This window comes from Amblyraja radiata, chromosome 11 (assembly GCF_010909765.2).
Source record: "Amblyraja radiata isolate CabotCenter1 chromosome 11, sAmbRad1.1.pri, whole genome shotgun sequence".
Taxonomy (NCBI): Eukaryota; Metazoa; Chordata; class Chondrichthyes; order Rajiformes; family Rajidae; genus Amblyraja; species Amblyraja radiata.
Window position 1 is genome coordinate 10,580,488 of NC_045966.1, and position 15,497 is coordinate 10,595,984.

The 15,497-nt window shown below is 48.0% G+C and overlaps 1 protein-coding gene across 9 annotated transcripts in view; it reads left to right on the top strand.

The window, feature by feature from the left end:
- LOC116978270 (transcription factor 7-like 2) overlaps positions 1–15,497 on the top strand; it is a 204,242-nt gene that overhangs the window by 107,503 nt on the left and 81,242 nt on the right. For 8 of the 9 annotated variants that reach the window (XR_004413428.1, XM_033029292.1, XM_033029293.1 and 5 more), the window contains exon 4: positions 669–812. The exons of the other annotated variant lie outside the window; for it this stretch is intronic. Coding sequence is in view for 7 of the 8 variants with exons in the window: in XM_033029292.1 (XP_032885183.1) it covers positions 669–812 (144 nt within the window). In the remaining variant the exon portion in view is untranslated. The remainder of the gene's footprint in view (positions 1–668; positions 813–15,497) is intronic. 9 annotated transcript variants of the gene reach the window in all.

Below are 15,497 nucleotides of genomic sequence, written 5' to 3' on the forward strand. Positions count from 1 at the left end.
TACACCAGTCTCATGTTTGAGATTGCTGGAAGCAGTGAATGAAATGAGAGCTGTAAATATGTTTATCTAGATGAATATGGGCGGGGGTTTCCTTGGTTGCATCAAGCAGTGTTTGGCGGGACTCGGAGTCAGGGACAGTTTCTGCCCAGCTGTTGTCAGGCAACTGAGCCTTCCTATCGCAACCAGAGAGCGGTCCTAATCCACCGTCTACCTCACTGGAGACCCTCGGACTATCTTTGATCGGACTTTACTGAACTTTATCCTGCACGAAACATTATTCACCTTATTCCCTGTATCATGTATCTGTACGCTGTGTACGGCTCGATTGTAATCATGTGTTGTCCTTTCCGCTGACTGGTTAGCACGCAACTAAAGCTTTGCACAGACGATTTTTGTCTTTCTTTGGCAACTGCAACCAACTCTTTGGACTTGATTGAGTATCGTTGCAATCAAAGACTGACGTTCGCACAGAGCTGGGATTCTTCCAGCATCTCCACCAGTCTCATTTGAGAGATGGCTGTAAGCAGTGAATGAAACGGGAGCTGCAACGATTCGTGCCGGGTTAACAGGGGCGGGCGGGGTCACTGGTAGCGTCAAGCATTTTGTGATCTACATTCGGCGCTTTTTTTCACAACAGTCTGTAATTACCTCATTTACTCCAATCCTAGGATTTTCCACAAGGAAGGATTCCCCGAAATGCAGGGTGGTATCATCAAACACATGCATGCCCGACACTCAACTACAGGATGAATCAGAAGGAATGCCATTTAATGTGTGCACAGCCAGTTTTAATGCAATCCAACAAAACCAATGTAAGTCTAGATATTGGCGGCTTAGCTCTTCCTTGCCCAAGTGCCCTGTGGAATATAACGTCAGCTAATAATCCAGAATACATCGAGGAGTGGCACAGGGTGGCACAGCAGTAGAGTTGCTACCTTACAGAGCCAGACACCTGGGTTCGAGCCTGACTACTGGTGCTGTCTGTACGGAGTTTGTATGTTGTTCTCCCAGTGACTGCGTGGGTTTTCTCCGGGTACTCCGGTTTCCTCCCACACTCCAAAGATGTACAGGTTTGTAGGTTAACTGGCTTGGAATAAATGTATAAATGTAAAAAAATTGTCTCATAGCTGATCATATCCTAAATCAGTACCCCGTTCCTGCTTTCCCCTCATATCCCTTGATTCCTTTCGCCCAAAGAGCTAAATCTTATGCCCCTGTCCCACTTAGGAAACCTGAACGGAAACCTCTGGAGACTTTGCGCCCCACCCAAGGTTTCCGTGCGGTTCCCGGAGGTTGCAGGTGGTTGCCGGAGGTTGCAGGTAGTGGAGGCAGGTAGTGGAGGCAGGTAGTGAGACTGACAAAAACCTCCGGGTTTCCGTTCAGGTTTCCTAAGTGGGACAGGGGCATAACTCTCTCTTGAAAACGTCCAGTGAATCGCCCTCCACTGCCTTTTGTGGCACAGAATTCCACAGATTCACAACTCTCTGGCTGGAAAAGTTTTTTCCTCATCACAGTCCTGAATGGCCTACCCCTTATTCTTAAGCTGTGTCTCTAATGTGCGCAGGGTTGTGTTAATGTGCGGGGTTCGCTGCCTTACAGCGCATCGGTGGGCCGAAGGGCCTGTTTCCGCGCTGTATCTCTAAACTAAACTCAACTAAACTCCAAATACTCCAGGTTTGGAGGTTAATTGGCTTCGGCAAAATTGTTACCAGTGTGTAGCATGGTGCTAGTGTACATGGGGATCGCTGGTCGGTGCGGACTCAGTGGGCTGAAGGGCCTTTCTCCGCGCTGTATCTCTAAAGTCTAAAGTCAAGTGTAAAGAATGAATGAGAGAGTTGAACAAATGTACTGACTTACTGAGTCAGCCACTTGCCCACTAACTACCTTCCTTTGAACTTCGAGATCCATCCTTTGCAGCAATGGAAATTAAATACCGCTGATGCTGAACACCGACATAAAACGCAGAAAGAGAAATTAGGAACATTTAAAATTTACCAAAGGTCACAGCGTGGAACATTCATTCTGCTCTTTTGCTCCGTTGCTAGTAAAGTGATTTGCTCAGCACATTTTGTTCCCACATTTTGAGGCTTTTCTTTTTCGCTGCGTCAGTCCTCGTTCCATAACTAAGTCATAAAATGTCAACATGTGGACAGCTAACCCCAGCAATCAGACCGTTGATATCTTTCCCAACACCATGGGAAATGAAACTGCGTGAGCAGCAGTTAAAATGCCAACCTGCCTCACTCTCCAAACTGTGACGTTTCCCCGATCCCAGCGCCTCTCGATCTCTCTGTGTTCAGTTTAGTATGGTTTAGAGATGCGGCGCGGGAACAGGCCCTTCTGCCCGCCGAGCCCGCACCGACCGGCGATCCCCGCACACTAACACTGGGGATAATTAACATTCTACACCAAGCCAATCGGCCTACAAACCTGTACGCCTTTGGAGTGTGGGAGGAAACCGAAGATCTTGGAGAAAAATCACGGGGAGTATGTACAAACTCCGTACAGACTGCACCAGTGGTCGGGATCGAACCGGGGTCTCCAGCGTTGTAAGGGCTGTAAGGCAGCAACTCTACCGATGCTCCACCGTGCCGCCCTCCTGTGCTTAACCCCACTTGTCTCTGTTGATGCAGGACACGTGGCCGTTGGCAGTGAGATTGAAGGCAGCAGAGAGTCTGAACCAAGGTGTGGAACAAGACTAGTGACCAGGGTTTGAGACATTATAACTAGATAACCAAGATGAGGGGGGGGGGGGGTGGGTGATCTTATAAAGCTGAACAAGATCCTGAGGGGAATAAATCAGGTCAACGCACATCTGGCTTTTTTGCCCAGAGAAGGGGAATCGAGAAACGCATGACATCAGCTGATGGTGAGGAGGGAAAAATGTAATGGGAGCCTGAGGAGCAAGTTTTTCCACACAGAACGTGGTGGGTGTATGGAACGAGCTGCCGGAAGAGGTAGTTGAGGCAGGGACTATAACAGCATTTAAAGTACATTGGACAGATGCATGGTTAGGAAAAGTTCAGGTGGGACTAGTGTGCTTGGGGCATCTTGGTCGGCAAGGGTCGAAGGGCCTGTTTCTATGCTGTATGACTCCACTAGTGAAGGGTATAAGAGTTGGTGGCACTGCCTGGGAGGGGGCAGAAGATGCACAACCACAAGTTCACAAGTTATAGTAGAATTAGGCCATTCGGCCCATCGAGTCTACTCCTCCATTCAATCATGGCAGATCCCTGCCCCCTCATCCCATTTTCCCGCCTTGTCCCCTTAACCCTGCCTTGGCGCCCGTTCTAATCAAGAGTTTGTCTATCTCTGCTGGCTTGTCAATATGTATCCCAAACAATTCTTATCGCCACAAGTCTAGGTTAGGTTTTTTAGACAAACAAGAGGCAGCAGATGTTGGAATCTGGAACAGGAAGCAACCTGCTAGAGGTCACTTTAATTCTCCGCCACTCTAGATGCTCTGCTGTATAATACTGGCCAGAAGGTGGCGCCGATCATACTTTGTGCGATCTCTCAGGTGAGTTGAAACTGGAGATTTAACTAAAGGGCCTGTCCCACTGTACGAGGTAATTCAAGAGCTCTCCCGAGTTAAAAAAAAAAGTAAGAACGTAGAATGTACGTAGCGGGTACGTTGGAGCTCAGGACGTCGCTTAGCGGCTCGTAACGCTAACGGCAGGTACTCTGGAAACGCAGTAAGCTCGTGAAGATTTTTCAACATGTTGAAAAATGTCCACGAGAGCCCCGAGTACCTACGAGTGGCCATTACCGTAAATCTCCGAGTTCGAATCAGGGGAAACTCGGGAGAACTCTTGAATTAGTTCGTACAGTCGGACAGGCCCTTAAGAACCGAACAGTGAAAGGCCTGGATAGAGTGGATGTGGAGAGGATGTTTCCACTAGTGGGAGAGTCTGGGACCAGAGGGCACAGCCTCAGAACAAAAGGATGTAACTTTAGAATGGAGATGAGTTTAGTTTAGTTTAGAGATACAGCGCGGAAACAGGCCCTTCAGCCCACCGAGTCCGCGCCGACCAGCGATCCCCGCACACACTAGGGACAATTTACACTTATACCACGACAATTAACCGATAAACCTGCACGTCTTTGGATTGTGGGAAGAAACCGCAGGTTTCGGAGAAAGCCCACGCGGTCACGGGGAGAACGAACGTACGAACTCCGTACTGACAGCACCCGTAGCAACTCTACCGCTGCGCCACAGTGCCGCCCTTGAGGATGAATTTCTTTAGCCAGAGGGTGGTGAATCTGGGGAATTCATTGGTACAAGAGGCCAAGTCATGGGTAATTTTGGAGCGGAGTTTGATAGATTCTCGAGTAATAAGGGCATCAAAGGCTAAAGGTAGAAGGCAGGAGAATGGGGTTGAGAGGGAAAAATAGATCAGCAGTGATTGAATGGTGGATCACACTTGATGGGCCGAATGCCTAATTCTGCTCGTATGTCATAAAGTCATACAGCATGGAAACAGGCCCTTCGGCCCAACCTGCCTATGCCGACCAACATGCCCAATCACCTCACTGTATTTGGCCGATATCCCTTTTAAACCTATCCTATCCATGTGCCTGTCCAAATGTTTTTAAGACATTGCGATATCATCTGAAGATAGACACAAAAAGCTGGAGTAACTCAGCGGGACAGGCAGCATCTCTGGAGCGAAGGAATGGGTGACGTTTTGGGTTGAGACCCTTCTTCATATAGTACCTGCCTCAGCTACCTCCTCTGGCAGCTCGTTCCATACACCCACCATCCTCTGTGTAAAGAAGCTACCCCTCAGGCTCCTAACAAATCTTATGACTTATGATCTTGTGACGTATCTGAGGAAGGACATTCTTGCCATAGAGGGAGTACAGAGAAGGTTCACCAGACTGATTCCTGGGATGTCAGGACTTTCATATGAAGAAAGACTGGATAGACTCGGCTTGTACTCGCTGGAATTTAGGAGATTGAGGGAGGATCTTATAGAAACTTACAAAATTCTTAAGGGGTTGGACAGGCTAGATGCAGGAAGATTGTTCCCGATGTTGGGGAAGTCCAGGACAAGGGGTCACAGTTTAAGGATAAAGGGGAAATCCTTTAGGACCGAGATGAGAAAAATATTTTTCACACAGAGAGTGGTGAATCTCTGGAACTCTCTGCCACAGAAGGTAGTTGAGGCCAGTTCATTGGCTATATTTAAGAGGGAGTTAGATGTGGCCCTTGTGGCTAAAGGGATCAGGGGGTATGGAGAGAAGGCAGGTACAGGATACTGAGTTGGATGATCAGCCATGATCATATTGAATGGCAGTGCAGGCTCGAAGGGCCGAATGGCTTACTCCTGCACCTATTTTCTATGTTTCTATGTTTCTATGACATGGCAGTACCAAGGCAGTGGTGGAAAATGTGGTGCAGTAAAGCTCTTAACTTGAACATAGACATAGAAACATAGAAAATATGTGCAGTAGGCCATTCGGCCCTTCGAGCCTGCACCGCCATTCAATATGATCATGGCTGATCATCCAACTCAGTATCCTGTACCTGCCTTCTCTCCATACCCCCTGATCCCTTTAGCCACAAGGGCCACATTTAACTCCCTCTTAAATATAGCCAATGAACTGGCCTCAACTACCTTCTGTGGCAGAGAATTCCAGAGATTCACCACTCTCTGTGTGAAAAATGTTTTCCTCATCTCGGTCCTAAAAGATTTCCCCCTTATCCTTAAACTGTGACCCCTTGTTCTGGACCTTAAACTGTGACCCCTTGTTCTGGACCTTAAACTGTGACCCCTTGTTCTGGACCTTAAACTGTGACCCCTTGTTCTGGACCTTAAACTGTGACCCCTTGTTCTGGACCTTAAACTGTGACCCCTTGTTCTGGACCTTAAACTGTGACCCCTTGTTCTGGACCTTAAACTGTGACCCCTAGTTCTGGATGAACAGAATGGATCAATGTGCAAACAGCAACAGGAATCGCCCACCACAAGTTTGTAGGCTTCCAGACTTAATGAACAATCAGTTTGGCCAGGAAGGCCAAAAACTTCATAACCTGATATTGAAGTAGTTTAGTTTAGATACAGCGCGAAAACAGGCCCTTCGGCCCACCGAGACTGCACTGACCAGCGATCCCCGTACACTAACACTATCCTACACACACTGGGGACAATCTGCAATTATACCGAAGCCAATTAACTTGCAAACCTGCACGTCTTTGAAGTATGGTAGGAAACCAGAGATCCTGGAGAAAACCCACGCAGGTCACGGGGAGAACGTACAAACTCCGTACAGACAAGCACCCATGGTCAGGATCGAACCCGGGTGAGAGGCGCTGTGAGGCAGCAAGGCATCTCAACTCTACCGCTGCGCCACCGTACAGCCCCAAACATGATTTAATTTTTTTGAAAATCAAATCTGTAAACCTGAATCAGGATTTACAGATTTCTCAATGGCATGGAATCCTCGATGTTTCTACTGGGTCTACTGTGTACATGAATTGGAGCGCACACAGAGATATGTGTCACCATTATGATGCCTCGTGCGTGATTTTCAATGGCATGAGCCATCCAAGCTGAGACAAAGCTTTCATAAGCCAGGCATAGCTAGCTTCAAGGGAAGCAATACCTTAAACTATGAGGCTTGTTCATCCATGGAGTCCAATACAGGGAATTCAGTACAGTTGCCGTCTTATCGCACCGGAGACCCGGGTTCGATGCTGACTGCGGATGCTGTTTGTATGGTGTTTGTACGTTCTTCCCGTGACCTGCGTGGGTTCTCCCCGGGTGCTCCTGTTTCTTCCCACACTCCTCAGGACATACAGGCTTCAATAAAATTGTAAATTGTCCCTAATGTGCAGGACAGTGCCAGTGTACAGAGTGTTCGCTGGTCACGGGGGGACTCGATGGGCCGAAGGGCCTGTCTCCACGCTGCATCTCCAAACTAAACTAAACCATAAACAGCCTCTTCCTTGAACCAATCCCAACTGTGCAACTGTGTGGGATGCTGATTTACAGTCAACTGAAAATAGACACAAAATGCTGGAGTAACTCAGCGGGACAGTCAGCATCTGTGGCGAGAAGGAACTGGTGACCTTTCGGGTCGAGACCCTTCTTCAGACCGAAGAAGGGTAAGTATAAAGAATGGTCTCGGCCCAAAACGTCACCTATTCTGTTTCTCCAGAGATGCTGCCTGACCCACTGAGTTACTCCAGCATTTTGTGTCCAACTTTACAAACTGCGGGACTTTAGTGGAATTGCTTTCCCTTCTGCCGCATCATTTCAGGTAAACGTTAAAACGTCTTCATCTGTGTACATGTGAAACATTGGGTGTGTGGGCAGTGAGGAATGCTGATTACATACCCACAGAATGAGTCAATCAGATGTACTGATTAAACGTGAAAAAAAACACATCTGGTGATAGGGGTTGCCAACTTTCTCACTCCCAAATAAGGGACAATAGGTCACAATACGGGACAAATTCCCGACGGCAATTCGTTGACCGACTCGGCCGTGGCTGGGTGAATGACGAGTTGGCCCGGGTGCTGGACAGCACACCAAGCCCAGCAAGCGGGCCAGCTGAGGACGTTTGGCCCGGGCCGCGTGATGTCGTACGCAAAGTCCAGCACCCCATCCAACTCACGAACGGATGATCGGCCATGAGAAGGAGGGGTGGTGGTGGTGGTGTCGGCGGTAAGCGAAGGTCCGAAGGTCGGACAGCTGGCCGGGCTGCCGACCGACCGTCGGGGCCATGAGCGAGGCGCTGCTGCTGCTGCACTCCATGGGCTGCACTACGTCGGGTCAGGGTGAGGCGGGGCCAGACGGGGCCCACCGAGTCCCCCTGTGGCCAAAACCCTTCTTCAGACTTCTTCAAACATTTTGTCTACCGCCCTATTGTTTTCTGATTACCTTTTATTTTTACATACATTAAGGTACAGATCAATGAAGTTTGCAGCACTTAGAAACAGAACATAGAAAAATAGGTGCAGGAGTAGGCCATTCGGCCCTTCGAGCCAGCACCGTCATTCAATATGATCATGGCTGATCATCCAACTCAGTATCCTGTACCTGCCTTCTCTCCATACCCCTTGATTCCTTTAGATCTGCGAGCTAAATCCAACTCTCTCTTGAAATCATCCAGTGAATTGACCTCCACTGCCTTCTGTGGCAGAGAATTCCACAGATTCGCAACTCTCTGGGTGAAGACGTTTTTCCTCATCTCAGTCATAAGCATCTCATTTTTGCCTGCACGTCGCACCATGCAGAGTGGCTGCGGAGAATCTTCTCTGTATGACTGTAAAACACCTTCATTTTTGTCCACCACAAAATTCCATACAATTTGCATAAGAGCTAGCTTAAGGCAGTCACGGTGGCACAGCGGTAGAGTTGCTGCCTCGGTTCGATCCCGACTACGGGTGCTGTCTGTACGGAGTTTGTGACCTGTTCAACCCGTGACCTGCGTGGGTTTTCTCCGAGATCTTCGGTTTCCTCCCTCACTCCAAAGACATACAGGTTTATAGGTTAATTGGCTTGGTAAATGTAAAAATGATCCCTAGTGGGTGTAGGATAGTGTTAATGTGCAGGGATCGCTGGTCGGTGCGGACCCGGTGGGCCGAAGGGCCTATTTCCGCGCTGTATCTCTAAAAAAAATGCTTTTTTAAATTCTACCTTGAAAAGATTGCACCGTCTTTAAAACATTAATGACATAACGTTGTATTAGTCATAGCGTGATACAGCATGGAAACAGGCCCTTCAGCCCAACTTGCCCACACCGGCCAACTTGTCCCATCTACACTAGTCCCATCTGCCTGCGTTTGGCCCACATCCCTCCAAACCGGGCCTATCCATGTACCTGTCTAACTGTTTCTAAAATGTTGGGATAGTCCCAGCCTCAACAACCTCCTCTGGAAGCTCGTTCCATACACCCACCACCCTTTGTGTGAAAAAGTTACCCCTCAGATTCCTATTAAATCTTTTCCCCTTCACCTTGCCCTCTATTTCTCGATTCACCTACTCTGGGCAAGAGACTCTGTGCATCTACCCGTTCTATTCCTCTCATGATCTTATACACCTCGATAAGATCACCCCTCGTCCGCCTGTGCTCCACCCCTTCTCAGCCCCTCCCAGTAGCTCAGGCCCTCTAGTCCTGGCAGCATCCTCGTAAATCTTCTCTGCACCCTTTCCAGCTTGACAACATCTTTCCTAAAACATGTTGCCCTCTCTCTTCCTCCCTCCTTTCCTCCCTCCCTCCCTCTCTCCCTCCCTCCCTCCCTCCCCTCCCACCCTCCCTCTCTCCCTCTCTCTCTCCCTCCCTCCCTCTCTCCGACCCTCTCTCCCTCCCTCCCTCCCTCCCTCCAAATCTCCTTCCCTCTCTCCCACCCTCTCTCCCTCCCTCCCTCTCTCCCTCCCTCCCTTCAAATCTCCTTCCCTCCCTCTCCCTCTCTCCCTCTCGATTTTGAAATGAAAGAAGGCATATATTTTTCTTCCAATTTTTGAAGGTTACATATCTGTGCAAAAGGGGATGGCAAAAGCAACAGCGCTATTTCTATGAAAGGAAAGCGTTATAGTGCAGTTCGGATGCAAAAGTCAGACGTAAGATCGGACGGTCTGCAGCAGCCAAGCCTGGTGAAGATCAAAAGCCGTTTCGGAAGGAATGTGTGTAATTTACCTCTTTAGTTACTCTTGTATCAAGGCATTTCCAGTCTGGTAATAGCACAGGTTTTTTTTCGCCCAACCACCAGGTTCAATGGAAACTTTCCCCAGGTTCTTGTCTCGAGGTTTGGTTATGACTGAAGCATCCGTCAGTAATAGCACCAATAATCTGAGCCGCTTTGCAAATGCACAGCTGAATTCCATTTTAAGCTGCAAGGTTTCTTCATATCTGTACAGCATCACAATGAAGGCCCGAGCAAGTCACTCCAATGGGACACCAGTGAGGAGCACTCATTCATTGCTCTTTATCTCTCCACATCATCGTCTATATCGCTCCTTTCCCTTGTCCCTAGCCAGTTTGAAGAAGGGTCTCGACCCGAAACGTCACCCAATCCTTCTCTCCAGCGATGCTGCCTGTCCCGCTGAGTTACTCCAGCGTTTTGTGTCTATCTTAGGAGCATTAACCATGATGGTGATATTCCGCCTAAATTGAGGAAGGACATTCTTGCTATTGAGGGAGGGCAGCGTAGGTTGACCCGGTTAATTCCCGGGATGGCGGGACTGACATATGATGAAAGAATGGGTTTGTATTCACTGGAATTTAGAAGGATGAGAGGAGAACATCGAAACATATCAAATTCTTACGGGTAGATGCATTAAAAATGGTCCCCATGTTGGGGGAGTCCAGAACCAGGGGTCACAGTTTAAGAATAAGGGGTAGGACATTTAGGACTGAGATGAGGAAAAACTTTTTCACCCAGAGAGTTGTGAATCTGTGGAATTCTCTGCCACAGAAGGCAGTGGAGGCCAATTCACTGGATGTTTTCAACAGAGAGGTAGATTTAGCTCTTAGGGTTAATGGAATCAAGGGGCATGGGGAAAAAGCAGGAACGGGGTACTGATTTTGGATGATCAGCCATGATCATATTAAATGGTGGTGCTGGCTCAAAGGGCCGAATGGCCTACTCCTGCATCGATTTTCCATGTCTCTATGATATCAGCCCAGACTTATCAATGGGAATCCATGTCAAAACTCAAATAATTAACCTTAAATCTCATTATTTTTGTTGTTGTTTTAAACTGTGTTCTTTTATTCGGGCGGCACGGTGGCGCCGCAGTAGAGTTGCTGCCTTACAGCACTTACAACGCCAAAGACCTGGGTTCTATTCCGACTACAAGTGCTGTCTGTACGGAGTTTGTACGTTCTCCCCGTGACCGCGTGGGTTTTCTCCAAGATCTTTGATTTCCTCCAACAGTTTCAGTTTAGTTTAATGTCACGTGTACCGAGGTACAGTGAAAAACTTTTGGTGCGTGCTGTCCAGTCAGCAGAAAGACAATACATGATTACAATCGATCCATTTACAGTGTATGAGGGAGTAAGTTTAGTGCAAGGTAAAGCCAGCAGCGTCCAATCAAGGATAGTCCGAAGGTCACCAAAGAGGTAGATAGTAGTTCAGCGCTGCTCTCTGGTTGTGGAGGGATGATTCAGTTGCCTGATAACAGCTGGGAAGAAACTGTCCCTGAATCTGGAGGTGTGCGTTTTCGCACCTATTCCTTTTGCCTGATGGGAGAGGGGAGAAGAGGGAGTGGCCAGGGTGCGAATCGTCCTTGATTATGCTGTTGGCCTTGCCGAGGCTGCGTGAGGTATAAATGGAGTCAATAGGAGGGAGGTCGGTTTGTGTGATGGTCTAGGCTGCGTCCAAAATTTGCTGCAATTTCTTGTGGTCTTTGAGCTGTTCCCAAACCAAGCTGTGATGCATCCTGATAAAGTGCTGTCTATGGTGCATCTGTAGAGGTTGGTGAGAGTTGTAGGGCACATGCCAAACATCCTAAGTCTTCTCAGGTGGTAGACACTCCAAAGACACAGAGGTTTTTAGGCTCATTGGCTTGTGGTATAAATGTAAATAATTGTCCCTAGTGTGTGTGGGATAGTGTTAATGTGCAGGCATCGCTGGTCGGTACGGCCCCGGTGGGCCGAAGGGCCTGTTCCCGTGCTGTATCTCCAAACTAATTTGCACGTTATCCCCAGTTTTGAGTCATAGAGTGATACAGTATGTAAACAGGCCCTTCGGCCCAACTTGCTCATGCTGACCAACATGACCCATCTATACTAGTCCCACCAGCCTGCGTTTGGCCCATACCCCTCTAAACCTGTCCTATCCACGTACCTGTCCAAATGTTTCTTCAGCATTGTGATAGTACCTGCTTCAACTACCTCCTCTGGCAGCTCGTTCCATATACCTACAAAGTTTTGTGTAAAAAAAATTGCCCCTCAGATTTCTATTAAAATTTTCCCCCTTCTTCTTAAGCCTATGTCCTCTGGTTATCGATTCCCTTACTCTCCATAAAAAGACTCTGTGAATTTATCCTACCTATACCTCTCATGATCTTACACATCTCTATAAGATCACCTCTCGTCCTCCTGCACTCCAAGGAATAAAGTCCTCTCCTGCTCAACCTCTCCCTATAACTTAAGCCCTCGTGCCCTCTGCTATCCTGTACCTGGAACCAACCTCCCAACATTCATTCGCCAATCCCTTCAAAATAATATAGGCTCTCACTCTTAACTCCAACTGGCACAGAAGATATCTTGAGTAACTCAACGGGTCAGGCAGCATCTCTGGAGAAAAGGAATGGGTGACGTTTCATGTCAATACCCTTCTTCAGACCAAACACGTCACCTACTCCTTTTCTCCAGAGATGCTGCCTGACCCGCTGAGTTACTCCAGCATTTTGTGTCTATCTTGCTGAAGTCCCCTTCCTACACGTTTTGTCTCAAGAGCCCAGGGCAATTATACCCAAGCTCGTTCCTCATCCCATGAATCAATCTAATATCCTCATTCCAAGGATCATTCACCAAATCTAATCTCAGCGTTCCAAATTAGGCCTCACCAAAGCCAAGTCCCTTGTGCTCCAATGTCAAACTTATCTAATTACTTTCTGTAACCTGCGAATGTAGTTACTACATATAAAGAACAAGCATAACATCATAAAAAGAGACAGAAAATGCTGGAGTAACTTAACAGGTCAGGCGACATCTCCGGAGAACATGGATAGGCGATGTTTCGGCTCAGGTACCTGACCTGAAACATCGCCGCCTATCCATGTTCTCCAGAGATGCTGCCTAGCCCGCTGAATTACTCCAGCACTTTGTGTCTTTTTGTTTTGTAAACCATCATCTACTGTTCGCTGTGTCTGCAAGCAGAATGCATCAATGTTTGCTCATTTCACACTCCGCCAATGTGAAGAATCTCACATTCTCCCACACTGCAGCCTATCTGGCACCTTTTGTGTCTGTCTGCGTCTTTGAAGACTCCTCACCAAGTGGATAACGGGGATTATGTATAAGGTTGGCGTGGAGCGGGAGGTTTTTGTCGGTGGTGTGCGTTGAACCTTCAGACTCAACTTAACCACAAAAATACTGCGGTGTGTCAGTTCCCGGAATTCAATAACTTTCTCATTCATTTGAGTTGCGTCACTTCGGGTTACTCTGACATCAGAACAGCAGTCGTGAAGGGTAATGCCACAGCTTGGTGGGGGCGTTTTATTCTGCAGTTACTAAAGGGGTTGATGATAGTCAACGTGGCAACAAAGCTCTGTCCGCGCACGCTCTCCCGTGCACAGTGGAGTAGGTGCCCATCAACGGGAGTCATTCACCATGTAAATGGCCACTCCGGTCCAACTTGCCCACGCCAGCCAACATGTCCCATCTACACCACTGGCATCCCACCTGCTGGCATTTGGCCCTCTAAACCTCTCCTTTCCATGTACAAAGTCAAGATCCAAGATGCTTTGTTGTCACATTTTTAGAGATACACACTTTTGGAGATACAGCGGGGAGACAGGCCCTTCGGCCAACCGGGTCCGCGCCGACCAGCGATCCCCGCACATTAACACTATCCTGCAGCCACCAGGGACAATTTTTACATTCACCAAGCCAATTAACATACAAGCCTGCACGTCTTTGGAGTGTGGGAGGAAACCGAAGATCTCGGGGGAAAACCCACGCAGGTCACGGGGAGAAAGTGCAAACTCCGTACAAACAGCACCCGTAGTCGGGATCGAACCTGGGTCTCCGGTGCCTCATTTGCTCAAAGGCAGCAACTCTACCGCTGCGCCACCCTGACCGCCCGTGTATCTGGGTACAGTGAAATTCTCTGTTTTTGCGTACAATACACCGAGTACGCAAAGAGTCGCCACGTGCTTGGGGCCGACAAAGTTACAAAACTACAACGTTGTTCCCACTCTGTACTTGGCCCCCACCCTCCCTCCCTCCCGCTCACGATTCTTTGTTAGTGTTAAAGGGGGCAGCAACTCTAGTTGTTATAGTCCCTGCCTCAACCACCTCCTCTGGCAGCTCGTTCCATATACCCACCACCCTCTGTGCAAAGAAGTTGCCCCTCAGGTCCTCATCTCTTAAACCTATGTCCTCTCGTTCTTGATTCCCCAACTTGGAGTAAAAGACTCTGTGCATCTACCCGATCTATTTCTCTCATGATTTTATACACCTCTATAAGATCACCTCTCTTCCTCCCACGCTCCAGGGAATGATGTCCCAGCCTGCTCAACCATCCCCAATAGCTCAGGCCCTCAAGACCTGACAACATCCTCGTAAATCATATCTATTACATCAAATGTAAATATAATGTGGCATGTTTAAAGTAGGAGAGTAGTGTAGGAAGGAACTGCAGATGCAGGTTTAATGCTGGAAAGAACTGCAGATGCTGGTGAGTTCTGTGGATTCTCTGCCTCAGAGGGCGGTGGACGCAGGTTCTCTGGATGCTTTCAAGACAGAGCTAGATAGGGCTCTTAAAAATAGCGGAGTCAGGGGATATGGGGAGAAGGCAGGAACGGGGTACTGATTGGGGATGATCAGCCATGATCACATTGAATGGCTGTGCTGGCTCAAGGGGGCGAATGGCCTCCTCCTGCACCTATTGTCTATTGTGTTATCTTTTGAATGAGAGATGTTAAACTGAGACTCCTCTCTGCACAAAACATTAAAAATACCTTGTAAATAACTATTTTGAAGAAAGCAAGTGAATTCATCCCAGCATCTAGAATGTTATTTATACCTCAACCAATGTCACTGAAATCAAAGGATAATGTAGTCATTGTCACTTCGGTATTCGTGAAACCTTTCAAATTGTCCATGTTAACAACATCTCAAAAATACTGTTGATTGCAGGACACTGTGAGCATCTCGGTGTGCATGAAATGTGCCGTACAAACGCAATTCTGTCTTTATTTCTCATTATAGCGCTGTTCATTTGATGATATATTCACAGCACAACTCCACAAAAGCGATTAAAAAAGTCCTGAAAGTGGAATAGGAAAGAAGAGGCATTAAGGGTCCATCCCGCTTAGGCGACTCTTTAGGCGACTGCCAGGGACTGTTTTGAATGGAATTCACCCACAACACCTGGCGACAACCTACGACAGCATAAAAATTGTCGTCACCGTCGCCCAGAATTTTTCAACATGTTGAAAATTTTGCGACAGTCGCCTGTAAGTCGCCCCAAAAAAAATGCCCTAGTGGGACAGGTCCAATATGTACAAGGGATTGTCCACTGTCATCTTTATCAATGATTTGTGTGAGAACGTACAAGACATGACTAGGAAGGCACAGTGGTGCAGCGGTAGAGTTGCTGCCTTGCAGCGCCAGAGACCCGAGTTTGATTCTGACTACGGGTGCTGCCTGCACAGAGTTTGTAAAAATTCTCCGCGTGAGTTTTCTCCGGGTGTCCGGTTTCCTCCCGCACTCCAAAGACGTGCAGGTTTGTTGGTTGAATGGATTGGTAGAATCGTAAATTGTCCCGAGTATGTGTGTGTGTGTGGGATAGCGGTAGTGTGCGGGGATCGCTG